The sequence below is a fragment of the Carcharhinus amblyrhynchos genome, chromosome 9 (genome assembly GCF_965287045.1).
Source record: "Carcharhinus amblyrhynchos chromosome 9, sCarAmb.v2.hapA, whole genome shotgun sequence".
Lineage (NCBI taxonomy): Eukaryota > Metazoa > Chordata > Chondrichthyes > Carcharhiniformes > Carcharhinidae > Carcharhinus > Carcharhinus amblyrhynchos.
Genome location: NC_137332.1, coordinates 89825905 through 89841264, shown reverse-complemented (window position 1 = coordinate 89841264; position 15360 = coordinate 89825905). Strand labels below are relative to the sequence as shown.

General features: G+C 46.4%; 1 protein-coding gene across 1 annotated transcript in view; it reads right to left on the bottom strand.

The window, feature by feature from the left end:
- The window catches only part of LOC145347991 (class I histocompatibility antigen, F10 alpha chain-like), a 30015-nt gene extending 23257 nt beyond the window's left edge, over window positions 1-6758 (bottom strand). The window contains exon 1 of the mRNA XM_080196065.1: window positions 6576-6758. Coding sequence (XP_080052191.1) covers window positions 6576-6624 — 49 coding nt within the window. The 5' untranslated portion in view covers window positions 6625-6758. The remainder of the gene's footprint in view (window positions 1-6575) is intronic.
- Window positions 6759-15360: the final 8602 nt, after the last annotated feature.

Sequence of the window (15360 nt, the reverse complement as noted above, 5' to 3'; positions counted from 1 at the left end):
TCTCTGGCTTCTTCCATTGAGCCAGTGTCTAATCCAATTTACAACCTCCCCATGTATACCTAGCGACTGAATCTTCCTTACTAACCTCCCAGAGTGAGAAAGAGAGAGGGAGAGCGGGGCACAGGCAGAGCGAGAAAGAGTGGGGCACAGGCAGAGAGAGAAAGACCTCAGCTAGCTGAGGAAGAGAGAGGGGTCTGTGTTAACCCACCCACAGAGAGAGCGAGAGGGAGAGAGAAGGGTTTACGGTAACTCTCCTATTGAAAGATTGGGATGGGGAATTTCTGTCTCAGTCAGAGCAAGTGCAGATTCGGGTTGAGGAACTGGAGTGTGAGAGTGACAGTCAGCAGAATCAGAGAATTTAATGGAGACAGTATAAGATGGAGTTTGATGTCTTGTCCTGACTAACATCTCCAATGTATTGACTAACTCGCGGGCTAAGGAATGAGAAGGATGATTACTCTGCTCACTAAGACACCATGGAGGTTTGAGTTATACTGAGTTCTGGTCCCCACATTACAGGAAGGATGTGGAGGCTTTGGAGAGGGTACAGAGGAGGTTTACCAGGATGTTGCCTGGTATGGAGGGGAGGTCCTATGAGGAGATACTGAAGGATTTGGGGTTGTTTTCGCTGGAAAGACGGCGGCTAAGAGGGGATCTTATTGAAACATATAAGATGATTAGAGGTTTAGATAGGGTGGACAGTGATAGCCTTTTTCCTCGGATGGAGAAAGCTAGCACGAGGGGGCATGGCTTTAAATTAAGGGGGGGTAGTTATAGGACGGATGTCAGGGGTAGGTTCTTTACCCAGAGGGTGGTGAGGGATTGGAATGCCCTGCCTGCTGCAGTTGTAAATGCGCCTAGTTTGGGGGCGTTTAAGAGATCCGTGGATAGGTTTATGGACGAAAAGGGATTGGTTTAGAGTAGTGGGTCATTGTCTTACTGGTCGGTGCAACATCATGGGCCGAAGGACCTATTCTGCGCTGTAGTGTTCTATGTTCTATGTTCTAATTCAATGTTGGGTTTGGGGGGGCTACAAGAATCTCTCATTTGGGACAGAGGTACTGTGTGTTGAAGACAGAGAGATGGATTGTCTATTCCTCATCCAGACAGCAGTCTGAGATTAAACCAGTCTGTTTGCAAAGTTAGATATAGCTCTTGGGGCTAAAGGGATCAAAAGATATGGGGAGGGCAACATCAGGCTGTTGAATTCGACGATCGGCCTTATTCATAAAGAACTTTGTGTTTTGCTCTTTAAACCCAATTGAGGACTAAGTGTCCTGGATGTTTGAATTCTGTGGGTGGGTACGTCTGTTAACTGGAATTGGGTTTGTCGGTCCTGGAATGTGTTTGGAGGAGTTGCCAGGTGTGGAGGTGAGCTGTGTGAAAGTTCAACCTCCACAATCCAGGACTCTGTCCCAGCTGTAAAAAAAACCCATATAACATCCCTCCAGCCCTCACACCCCCTCCCCATGGCCCATCCATGCCAACCTCTACCCTCCCCATTGTCCTTTATAACCCCAATGGCAAACAATGTCATTCTAGTCAACCCCCATGGCCTTTCAAATGTAATATTAACCCATGACCCCCCTCCCCCACCAAGTTTCCTCTTACAGCCTCCATGCCAACTCTCCAAGTATCCATCATGGGCAGACCTCAGAACTTTATTTAATCTTAGCATGGGTCCTAAGTATACTTTATTTGTATAAAAACACCTCATTCACAAAAACCGATTCACAATCCCTTACAAAAACAAACATTTCATTGAAGTGCTTGATCCCTGAGAAAAACGAGTATTTGTATTCATAGCCCAATATCAAAGACTTTAGAAACACTTGCAGCTGTCTATCGAACTTGAATTGACACAGATAGCCCACTGTGGTAACGACAGGCTTTGAAGCTAGTCATGTAGAATAAATCATATAATGATAACCCACAGGCTTGTTAATAAAGTGAAATATCAAGCTTTTTTTTTCAACCATAGGATTCCTTTTCTTCACATTGAAAGGGCAGGAGATTAATATCCCTTTAAAGCTCAGCAGTTCCAATGTGCTTTGATTGTTCCCTTAATATCTCAACAGTTCCAATGAGTTTTTAACTTTTTATGCATATTCATGTTTCTAATAATTCCAAATAGAATGTTATTTCTCCAAAATGTCATCTTTATCTCTCCTGAAGCTTTCCCTGAACTTCTCCATAAGGACACCTTATCTCACCAAAAGGATGCCCCATCTGTCCCAAGAATTCTGTCTATTTAAGACTTTATCCTGAGACCCCTATAGCCCGCACGTCATGTTTTAAACATTCCACTGACAATTGGATCTGTTTGAAAGCTGTTGTACTTTTACAAGTGCACTGTCTCTGTGAAGCACGGGTGTGAAAACGACAACCCAACTCCATTCCTGTACCAAAAATGGTGGGTGCCGGTTTCAGGGACAGGATTCTGAAATCGGGTTTCCTAAGCCGGGATCCTCTCTGTATTTCCGAGAATTGGATCCTTGCTGTCGTACTTGCCCCGGAGATAAGATTCTGAAACTAAGACTGCTGAGCTCCACCTCTAATGTCAGCTGATCTCAGCTGTTCTTCTGCTGAAACCCTCGCTCATACCTTTCCCACCACTTGACAGTTCAACACTCTCCTTGCTGATCTCCGACACTCTACCTCTGGAAACTTGAGATGATCCAAAACTCCCACCAACATTTTAACTCGTGGCAAATCTCGTTCCCCTATCACTTCCTGTGCTCACTGATTGGCCCATGTTAAAATTCTCATCTTGTTTTCAAATCCCTCCATGGCCTCGCCCCTCCCTATCCCTGTAACTTCCTCCAGCCACACAACCCTCCGAGATCTCTGAATGAGATGGGGTCTTTGGACTTGGGCCGGGGATAGTTTTGGGAGGTCGGAGACAGGGATTGGGGTTAACGAGTAAGTAATCTGATTGGTGGGATGTGTAGGGTGCTCTCGCAGGGATCTGTACTGGGGCCATAACTGTTCATCACATTTATAAATGTATCAGTGAAGGAAAGTTGTGTATCAAAGTTATAAATGTTACTAAGTTCAGATGGTCAGTAAGTTGTATCGATGGGAACAGAAAGTTCCAAAGGGATATTAACAGATAAAGTGAGTGGATAAAACTGTAACAGATTGAGTTTAATGTGGGAAAGACAGATCATCCACTGTGGAACTTAAAAAAAATCAAACTGAATATTTCTGGCATGGTCTGTAAAATCTATGGAAAAGAATCCCATAGTGCAGAAAGAGGCCATTCGGTCCTTTGGGTCTGCGCTGACTCTCCAAAAAAGCATTGTACCCTGGCCTTCCTCCCTGCCCTATCTCTGTAACTCTGCACATTCACCAGAGCTAATTCACCTGACCTGCACATCTTTGGACTGTGGGAGCAAACCAGAGCACCCAGAGAACACGGGGAGTACGTGCAAATTCCACACAGACAGTTACCCAAGACAGGAATTGAACCCGGGTCCCTCACACTATGAGGCAGCAATGCTAACCACTGTGCCACCGTGCTGCCCCAGTGAGAAATTGGGAACTGTGGACAAGTCCAAAGATTTAGGGATTCAAAATATATTGGACAGATAGAAACATTACAGAATGCTGTCCTTTATCCCAAGGGCTAGAATACTGAGGATCGGAAATTATGTTCCAGAGATCTGTTTTATCCCCATCTGGAGAACTGTGTTCAGTTTTGGGCATCGCACATCCTATTGCCTTGGAGGGAATGCAGTGAAGTTTCAGCAGAATGTCCCTGGGGTTAAAGGGGTTAAATTAAGAGGACAGGTTACACAGGCTGAGCTTGCATTTTGTTGATTTAGAAGATTAAGTGATGATCTAATGGAAATGTTTAAAATTTAAAACTATCACCTGCCAGTTTGCCAAGCAGTGAATAATGGAACTGTACCATCCAGTTCCACCTCTGTAATATCACCCAACCTCACCCTGTCTCAGCTCATCGACTGCTGAAACCCTCACCCCTCACTCCATTTCCCCTGGAGCTGACTGTTCCAACACACTCCCATCTTCTAACCTCAGTACACTTGAGCTCATCCAAAACTCAGGACCCTGAATCTGAACCTGGACCTGTCACCTAGACAATTGCTGACAGGTTGACAGATGCTGACAGGGGTGGCACGATGGCGCAGTGGTCAGCACTGCTGCCTCACAGCGCCAGGGATGCAAGTTCAATTCCGGCTTGGGTGACTGTGCAGAGTTTGCACATTCTCCCCGTGTCTGCATGGGTTTCCTTCGGGTGCTCCAGTTTCCTCCCAGTCTGAAAGATATGCTGATTAGGTACATTGGCCATGCTAAATTCTCCCTCAGTGCACCCGAACAGGTGCCGGAGTGTGGCGACTGGGGGATTTTCACAGTAATTTCATTGCAGTGTTAATGTAAGCCTAAATAAACTTTACTTTAAAGATTGGGTACTGGCCCACAGTGCAGAAGGAGGCTATTTGACCCATTAAGTCTACACCGATCACAACCCACCCAGACCCCATCCATTTACCCTGCTAATCCCCCTAACACTAAGGGGCAATTTAGCAATGACCAATCAACCTAACCTGCAACATCTTAATGTGAAAATTCTCTCCGTGTTTTCAAATCCCTCCATGGTCTCACTCCTCCCTCTCCTCCATCCCCACAACCCTCCAATCTAACTCCACTCCTGTAATGTTGGTCTCCTCAGCAACTCTGATTTTAATCACTCCGCCATTGTTCATCAGTTCTTCAGCTGCTTGGACCCAAACCGTCTGGAATTTCCTCCTTAAACCTCCCCCCTTCTCTGCCTCAGACAATCCTTAACCACTACCTCTGACCAAATATTTATTATTCTGGCCTAATATCTCCTGATACAACTCACTGTCACAGCTCGTGCTAGAATGTTCCTGTGAATCTCCACAGGACATTATATTGTTAAAGGGGCTATATAAATAAAAGTTGTTGTTGTAACAGTTACCCATTTACAATTTTTTATTGACAGAGACAAACACAAACCTTGCAACCCAACAACCAGAGTGTGAATTTACCCCGATTAATAGGATCACAATGAATTCCTGATTAATCCCACTGTCTGAACACAACTAAACACTTAATTAATTTACAGTGGACAGAAAGGGTTTAGAGATAGAGAAACTGCTCCCTCTGGTGGGAGGAACATGAATAACGGACATCATCTCAAAATTAAACCTTGGCCATTCAGGAGGGAAATCAGAAAACAGTTTTTCACATAAATGGTGGTGGAAATCGAGAATATTCTCTTTGTAAAACTGTGGATTTTTGAGGTTAATTAAAGCTTTCAAATTGAGAAAGATTTTTACAAAATAAAATACTGAATAAGTTGGAAATCTGAATTTAAAACAAAAAATGCTGGAAATACTCCACTCAGTTTTTTATAGAGTGAGAAACAGAGAATGTTTCAGCTTGATGATCTTTGATCAGAATCATTGAACCCCTACAATGCAGAAAGAGGCAATTCAGCCCATCGAGTCTGCACTAACCACGATGCCACCCAGGCCCTATTCCCATAACCCCATGCATTTACCCGAGCTAGTCCCCCTGACACTAAGGGGTAATTTAGCATGGCCAATCCACCTAATCCACACAGGTTTGGACTGTAGGGGGAAACTGGACCCAGAGGAAACCCACACAGACACAGGGAGAATGTGCAAACTCTGCACAGACAATAACCCAAACCAGGAGTTGAACCTGGGTCTCTGATTGTGAAGCAGAAGTGCTAACCTCTGTGCCACCGTGCTGCCCCTGTTAAGGATGTTAAATCTGTTTCTCTGTCTATAGATAGCTTCATATTGACGGTCACAGCAAAGGTGGATCAACCAGGGGTTAACCGGCTGGTGAGAGAATCGAGGCTCTCCTTTCACCGTGTTTCTCTGTCTGAACTCATTCTCCAGCCTCGTCTGACTAAATCTTAGTCCTCAGCACCATTTCTCACTCACTCTTCAGCCTCGTGCCTCGAATCCTTAGGCCTCCAAACTATCTACTGCTCTGTCCCGCTGTAGACTCATCACCCTAACCCTCAAGGCCCCCTGCACTCTCTCCAGATCAGTGTCCCTGATTCTTAAAGCCACTTCCCCCAAACAATTCCCCTCTTATCTCTCTCTCCCCGTATCCAGTACCCACCCTGGTACAGAGACAGTCTGACGCCATTATCCACTGAGTCGAGAGTTAATTGAATCCTTGCGGCGCCGAAGGAAGCCATTTGGCCCATCAAGTCTGCAGAGCACTCGACCTCTGAGAGACCACTTTATCTCAACCTCGTCCCCTGTCCTATCCTTGTAACCCCATATATTCACCCAGCTAATCCCCGTAACTGACACATCTTTGGACAATAGCACGGCCAATCCATCTAACCCGCACATCTTTGGACTGTGGGAGAAAACCAGAGCACCCGGAGGAAACCCAACAGGCAGAGGGAAGAATGTGGAAACTCCACACTGTCACTCAAAGCTGGAATTGAACCCGGGTCCCTGGCACTGTGAGACAGCAGCGCTAACCACCATGCCAACCAGTACCCAGACACTGAGACCCTCTCAGAGCCCATTACTCACCTGCAGAGACCCCTCCACAGAGAAGGGTCAGTAGAATAAACCTCAGCATTGTTTCCTTGAATGAAGAGTTTGGTAGGAATTCTGTTTGTCCTGCTCTTTCTCACTCCTGTTCACAGTCTGTGTCTCTGTGAGTCTCTCTCCCTCTCCCTCTGCCCTCCTGTGAACTCCTTACCCAGGGCTGTCTGCCCTAAACTCAGATCCCTCCACACTGATTGGTTCACTGAGATATCAGTGTCCAATTAGAATAGAAAGAGTCAGTGAGTCATCAGTCTCCGGGTAGAAGAGTCCTGGACAGGTTGAGTTCCATGTCAAAATCAACTTTTTGGACAGTGTTGCATCCAATCAGAGAATTACTGTCAATGACATCATCAGTCACCAGGGAGAATAAACTGTAGCAGGTTAGAGAACTGAACAACAAACTGATAGTGCTGTGATCCTCAACCAGAGGGAAAAACATTTAGAGTAAGAGTAGGCCATTCGGCCCTTCGAGCCATTCAACAAGATCATGGCTGACCTGGTTGTGGTCTCAGTTCCACCTCCCTGTTTCCCCCTCCTCACAGTCCCCCAGCCCCTCGCTCCAGATTCAACCGCCGATCAGAAATCTGTCTAACTCAGTGTGAATATGTTTAATGACTCAGCTTCCATTGCTCTCTGGGAAAGGGCCCTCTGAGAAAGAGATACTTCTCCTTATCGCCATCTCAAAAAAGAGGCATCTTATTTTTAAACGGTGTTCTACAATCTCCTCCAAGTGGAAACAGCCTCTCAGTATCTACCCTGTCAAATCGTCTCAAGATCTAATCTATTTTAATAAGATCACTCTTCTAAACTACAATGGATACAGGCCCAAAATATTCAACATTTTTCATCAGATAAACCCTTCATCCCAGGAATGAATTGAGTGAACCTTCTCTGAAATGCAAGGACTTATATTCCTTTTCAACTACGGAGACCGAAACTGTACTCATTATTCCAGATGTGGTCTCATCAAGGCCCTGGATAGGGACAGTGAAACTTCTACTTTTATATTCCATTCCTTTTGCAATAAAAACCATTTGTCTTCCTAACCACTTCTACCTGCAGAATAACATTCTCTGATTGGTGGATCAGGACAGCCAAATCCCCCTGTGCCACTGAGTTGTAATCTCTCCATTTCAGTAGGGTGATTTGTGTTTGTTCCTGCCAACATGGGCAAGTTCACATTTTCTCACATTATACGACTCTCTGTCTATGTCAGACAACTTCCTTTCCTTCCTATCTCACTGTTATCAGTAAATTTAGTGACTATACATTCGGTCCTTTCACCCAAATCATTTTCTAGATTGTTAATAGTTGGGGTCCCAGCACTGTTGATCTCTGCTCTCTGGTTATTGACCTCGATTAGTTACATCTTGCCGACATGAAAAACACCCATTTATCCCACTCTGTTTCCTGTTAGCTTTTTCTGTATTCATGGGCCAAAGGGCCTCTTTCTGCACTGTAGGGTTCTATGATTCTATGATTTAAAAGATGTGAGTGTCACTGGCTGGGCTCTAACTACCCTCTGTCCATCACATTTAAGAGTCAACCACATTGCTGTGGACCTGGAGTCACATATAGGCCAGACCAGGTAAGGACAGCAGATTTCCTTCTCTGAAGGACATTAGTGAACCGGATGTGTTTTTGCAACAATCGACAATGTTTTCATGGTCACGGAACTTCTGGATTTTATTATTAAATTCAAATTTCACCGTCTGTAATGATGGGATTCAAACCTGCGTCCCCAGAGCATTGTCCTGGGTCTCTGGATCACTCATCCAGTGACAATACAACTACCCCATCTAATATATATATTATATCAAATATATTACCTCCTACATGATGAGTTATTCCCATCCAGCCCCTTGGGCCCTGCTACACTATTCAACCAGATCCTGACTGATCCGTATCTCATTTCCATTTACCCTCCTTTTGCTCCCTAACCCCTCGTACCCCAACCCCAAAAACAATCAATTCATCTCAGTCTGAAAATCTTCAATTGTTCCAAATTCCCCAGTCTCCCGGGGGAGTTACAGATTTCTATAACCCTTTTGTGTGAAAATAGTTTCTCCATATCTATCTGATCAATTCCTCCTTAACATTATTAACATTTCAACAGTGGTACAGTGGTTAGCAATGCTGCTTCACAGCGCCAGGGACCCGAGTTCAATCCCAGCCTTGGTCACTGTCTGTGTGGAGTATGCACATTCTCCCCGTGTTTCCTCCAGGTGCTCCGGTTTCCTGCCACAGTCCAAAGATGTTAGGGTTAGTTTGATTCGCCATGCTAAATTGACCCTTATTAGCAGGTAAATACAATCTGAGGGATGGAGGTTCTCTGAGGGGGGAGACACTCGGAGGTGTGGGGAGATACTCGGGGGGAAATTGTGATGGGGAAACGTTCTGAGGGGTGAGATACTGAGTCGGGGGGGAAGATGCTCTGAGGTGGGAAACACTATAAGGGGGACTGAGGGAGGGGGAAATGCTCTGAGGACGAGGTGCTCTGAGGGGGGAACTGAGGGGAGTCATTCTGATGGGGGGGCAGACTGAGATGGGAGATACTCTGAGGGAGAGAGACACTCTGAGGGAGGGGGAGTCACTGTGAAGGGAAGAGATTCTGAAGAGAGGGACACACTGAGAGGCAGACACTCTTACAGAGAGTCAATGTGAGGGAGGGTTGTGCCACATTTTGGTGCTAACCACACTGACACTCTGCTCTTACTGGGCAGTGTAGCGTCACTGCTCTCTGTCGCTGTATTTCTGTATAATAAACTGTAAGAAGGTTTCAATCCCAGTTTGTGAGGGATCTGGGCGACGTTAACAACAAAATAGAAACAGGCTTGATCAACAGCTTCAAAATGAGGGACTTTCCGACTGAGACAACACAAGGGAGGGGCAGAGAGCAAAATAACAGCCCGGGGAATTCCAGCTGGATGTGGAGATGCCGGCGTTGGACTGGGGTAAACACAGTAAGAAGTCTCACAACACCAGGTTAAAGTCCAACAGGATTATTTGGTAGTAAACCCAATGAGCTTTCGGGATTTGCCCCTTCGTCAGGTGAGTGGGAGTTCTGATCACAAACAGAGCACATAAAGGCACACAGTTTACAGAATACTGATCAGAATGCAGCTGGATCAGAGAGTGGGAGCAGTGAGTGACACGGTCAAAGTGTAAATAAATTGTTAGACTCTGCACTATCTGACAAAGCAAAGAAACCACTGAGAGATCTCACCCCTCAGTCCTTCATTCTGAATCCACTCTCCCCTCAGTCCCTCAATCTGGGCTCTTCTCCCATCCCTCATTTTCTGTCCTCTCTCTCCCCTCAGTCTCTCACTCTGGTGCTCAGTCCCTCACTCTGTGTTTTCCCTCCCCTCAGTCCCTCAGTCTGTGTCCACTCTCTGACTTCAGTTCCTCAATCTGTGTCTTCAAACTCTTCCCAGTCCCTCACTCTGTGTCCTCTCTCTCCCCCAGTCCCTCAATATGTGCCATAGAGTCATAGAGGCTTCCAGCATTGAAACAAGCCTTTTGGTCCAACTTGTCCATGCTGCCCCTTTCTCTTAACCCCTAAACTAATCCCAATTGCCCACGTTTCGACCTTATCCCTCTATAGCCATCTGACCCCTGTAAATGTCTAAACGCTTTTTAAAATACAAAATCGTACCTGTCTCTACTGCTATCTCTGGCAGCTTTTTCCAGACACTCACCACCCTCAGTGTGAAAAAAATTGACTCTCTAAACACTTTTGTATCTCTCTCCTCTCACCTTAAACCTATGCCCTCTAATTTTAGACTCCCCTACCTTTGGGAAAAGATATTGATTATCAAGCTGATCTATGTCCCTCATTATTTTATAGACCTCTATAAGATCATACCTAAGTCTCCCATGTTCCAGAGGAAAAAGTCCCAGTCTATCCAGTCTCTCCTTATAACTCAAACCATCAAGTCCCAGTGGCAACCTAGTAAATCTTTTCTGCACTCTTTCCAGTTTAATAATATTCTTTGCATAATAGGGTGAGCAGAACTGTACACAGTGTGGCCTTACTAATGTCTTCAACAAGACAACCCAACTCCTTTATTCAATGTACTGACTGATGAAACCAACCATGCCGAATGCCTTCTTCACCACTGTGTTCACCTGTGACCCCACTTTCAAGGAGCTATGAACCTATACCCCTGCATCTCTTTATTCTGTAACTCTCCCCAACATTCTACCATTAACTGAATAAGTCCTGTCCTGGTTAGATTGACCAAAATGTATCACCTCGCATTTATTTAAATTAAACTCCATCTGCCATTTGTCAGCCCACTGATCCAATTGATCAAGATCCGGTTGCAGTCTTAGATAATCTTCTTCACTGTCCACTATGTCTCCAATCTTGGTCTCATCTGCAAACTTACTATTCATGCCCCCAATATTCTTATCCAAATCATTAATATAAATGACAAATAACATTGGAACCAGCACCGAACCCTGAGGCACACTGCTCCAGTGTGAAAGAAATCCACTACAACCACCCTCTCCCTCTCTCCCCTCAGTCCCTTACTCTGGGGCCTGTCTCTCCTCAGTCCGTCATCCTGGGGCCTCTCTCGCCTCAGTCCCTCACTTTAGGGCCTCTCTCCCCTCAGTTCCTCACTCTGAGTCCTCTCTCCCCTCAGTCCCTCACTCTAGGGCCTCTCTCCCCTCAGTTCCTCACTCTGAGTCCTCTCTCCCCTCAGTCCCTCACTCTGGGGCTTCTCCCCCACCCCCCACCCAGTCTCTCACTCTGGGGGCGAATCTGCTGAATTGGTGAGAAAACATTTTTCACTGCAACTTCAGATCCGAATCTCCCCACTCTGTGCAATGCAGAAATCACAATCGTGAATATCATTAAAAACCTCGGAGAGAGGGGGTGTGTGTGGGTGGGGGAGGTGGTCGGGGGGGGGGGGGGGGGGGGGGGGAGGCGGTGCTATTCACACCAAAGAGCCTGAAATTGGCACCTGCACATGCTCACATTGCTGGGAGATCATTGACAAGACCTCCCAGCATCCAGAGCACTGCCCTTCAACCCCTCACAGACACAATCGACCCTCCCCCCGCAATACAGACATCACTGGCCCCCACAACCCCCCACACAGACATTGCTGACTCCTCCCCTCTCCCCCCACACACAGACATGACTGCCTGCTTACCCCATGGATTCGGATAATGCAGGTACCCCCATCCCTCCAACATACTGACCTCACTGCTGCCCTATAGAGAACGTGCGTTGTGCTAAAATGCACAACCCCAGCGCAGGCATTCCTTCTCTTGAAGGGAAGCCTTGAATATTAAACCCTCCCCTACCCCCGCACACCCGCCCCTCGACACAACTGGTTATCAATTAGTTGCCCTGAGTATCGCACCCCCTCCAGACATGGCAGCCTATTGAATGGCAGCCAATCAGCACCCCGAGGGATGCAGGACACTCAACTGAAAGCAGCCTTCAAAATTTCTCACAAAGATTTGTTGTTAATGGGCCCTTGACTGACCACACTCACTGCACCTGCACCCTCCTGATATGCAAAGCTGTATATAAGCTGCAGGAATGGACACACAGACAGACAGACAAGCCACAAAGATGTCTGTGTGCAAACCAGCACTCAGATTTGCAGAGGCTGACCAGGAGCACCTGCTAGATGCCATGGAGGAGAGGCATGAGTGGATCTTTTCTGGTCAGGGCCCTAACTCAAGGGATGCATCCACGATGGAATTGTGGGAGGAGGCAGAAGCGGTAAATGCCAGGGGCCTGACACCGTGCTCTGGCAGGCAGTGCCGCAAAAAAATGTATAACCTTGTGTGAGCAGCAAGGGTGAATGAGCATCCCACTTGGAACCCACATATGCTTGGCATGGATCTCAAACCACACTGAGACACCTGAAGGGCATGCAACAAGTTACCCTTCCCCCAGAAACAGAATCTAACTCCTTCCCCTCACCCCTCAATGAGCACCCTTCAGTGGTGACCACTTTCCCCAAAACTGCCAGCACAATGCCTGAGACACAGGCACGCATTGCGCACCGTGCACTGCAATGTATTAATGCTTGCTATCCGTCTTATGTTCCCACAGGAAAACAACATTCATGGCATATGTGAACCTGCACAGACTGGTGGTGGTGTGTCTGACCTGCGGCATCAAAGAGTGTGCCAAGATGTGGATAAGCCTACAAGAGGAGAGGCTGTACTTGATTTGGTATTGGGTAATGAACCTCGACAGGTGTCAGATCTCTCAGTGGGACAGCATTTTGGGAATAGTGATCATAACACTATCTCCTTTACACTAGCACTGGAGAGGGATAGGATCAGGCAGGCGAGGAAAGTGTTTATCTGGAGTAAGGGAAAATATGAAGCCATCAGGAAGGAAATCAGAATGTAAATTGGAAGGAGGTATTCTCAGGGAACTGTACCGAAGTAAGAACATAAGAACATAAGAAATAGGAGCAGGAGTAGGCCATCTAGCCCGCTCTGCATGACAATGTTCCAATGAGACAGGGAGGTTATGGTAGATTACAGGAACTGTGGTGCACGAAAGTTGTAATGAATTTAATGAAAAAAAGGAAAAGCGTACAAAAGGTTCAGGGAGCTAGGTATTGTTAGGGATCTAGAGGAGTATACGACTTGTAGGAAGGAACTTCAGAAGGAAATTAGGAGAGCCAGAAGGGGTCATGAGAAGGCCTTGGCAGGTAAGATTAAGGAAAACCTTAAGGCGTTCTACAAATATGTGAAGAGTAAAAGGATGAGATGCGAAGGAATAGGACCTATAAAATGTGACAGTGGGAAAGTTTGTATAGAACCGGTAGAAATAGCAAAGGTGGTCAATCAACTTTACTTCAGCATTCACGATGGAAAAGGATCTTGGTGGTTGTAGTGCAGGCTTGTGGCAGACTGAAAAGCTTGAGCATGTGGACATTAAGAAAGAGAATGTATTGGAGCTTTTGAATAGCATCACGATTGATAAGTCGCCGGGGACCGGATGGGATGTACCCCAGGTTACTGTGGGAGGCGAGGGAAGAGATTGCAGAGCCTCTGGCGATGACCTTTGCGTCATCGATGGAGACAGGAGAGGTTCCGGAGGATTGGAGGGTTGTGGATGTGGTTCCTATATTCAAGAAAGGGAGTAGGGATAGCTCAGGAAATTATCGACCAGTGAGTCTAACCTTAGTAGTTGGTAAGTTGATGGAAAGGATCCTGAGAGACAGGATTTATGAACATTTAGAGAAGTATAGTATGATCAAAAGTAGTCAGCATGGCTTTGTTAAAGGCACATCGTGTCTTACGAGTCTGGTTGAGTTTTTTGAAAATGTGACTAAACACATTGACGAAGGAAGAGCGATGGATGTGGTTTATATGAACTTCAGCAAGGCACTCGATAAGGTCCCCCATGCAAGGCTTATTGAGAAAGTCAGGGGGCATGGGATCCAAGGGGACATTGCTTTGTGGATCCAGAACTGGCTTGCCCGCAGAAGGCAGAGAGTGGTTGTAGATGGGTCTTTTTCTGCATGGAGGTCAGTCACCAGTAGAGTGCCCCAGGGATCTGTTCTGGGACCCTTGCTCTTTGTGATTTTTATAAATGACCTGGATGAGGAAGTGGAGGGATGGGTTGGTAAGTTTGCCGATGACACGAAGGTCGGAGGTGTTGTGGATAGTTCAGAGGGATGTCAGAAGTTGCAGCGTGACATAGATAGGATGCAAGACTGGGCGGAGAAGTGGCAGATGGACTTCAACCCAGATAAATGTGTAGTGGTTCATTTTGGCAGGTCAAATGGGATGAAGGAATATAATATTAAGGGTAAGACTCTTAGCAGTGTAGAAGATCAGGAGGATCTTGGGGTCCAGAGTCATAGGACTCTCAAATCAGCTTCGCAGGTAGAGGATGTGGTTAAGAAGGTGTATGGTGTACTGGCCTTCATCAATCGAGGGATGGAGTTTAGGAGTCGGGAGATAATGTTGCAGCTGTATAAGACCCTGGTCAGACCCCACTTGGAGTACTGTGCTCAGTTCTGGTCGCCTCATTACAGGAAGGATGTGCACTGAAAGAGTGCAGAGGAGATTTACAAGGATGTTACCTGGATTGGGTGACATGCCTTATGAGGACAGGCTGAGAGAGCTCGGTCTTTTCTCCTTGGAGGGATGAAGGATGAGGGGTGACCTGATAGAGGTGGATAAGATGATGAGGTATTGATTGGGTGGATTCTCAGAGGCTTTTTCCCAGGGCTGAAATGGCTGCCACAAGAGGACACAGGTTTAAGGTGCTGGGGAGTTGGTACAAAGGAGATGTCAGGGTGAAGTTTTTCACTCAGAGGGTGGTGGGTGAGTGGAATCAGCTGCCGTCAGTGGTGGTGGAGGCAAATTTGTTAGGGTCTTTTAAGAGATGTCTGGACGAGTACATGGGAGTTAATAGGGTTGAGGGTTATAGATAAGCCTAGTAGGTAGAAATATGATCGGCGCAACATGTGGGCCGAAGGGTCTGTTTGTGCTGTAGTTTTTCTATGATTCTGTGAAGATCATCTCGAATGGTCCCTGACAGCCAGGTCATCGTCCAGCATGCAAGTGAGCAGAAGCAAAACCCTCAGCCTAAGTCCTACTCAGAGTAAGTGTGATGTTGCATAGTTTGCACATTCTCCTCATATCTGTGTGGGTTTCCTCAGGTGCTCCGGTTTCCTTCCACAGTCCAAAGATGTGCGGGTTAGGTTCGAACATAGAACAGTAAGCACAATACTGTCCCTCCGGCCCTCAATGTTGTGCTGAGCTATGTCCG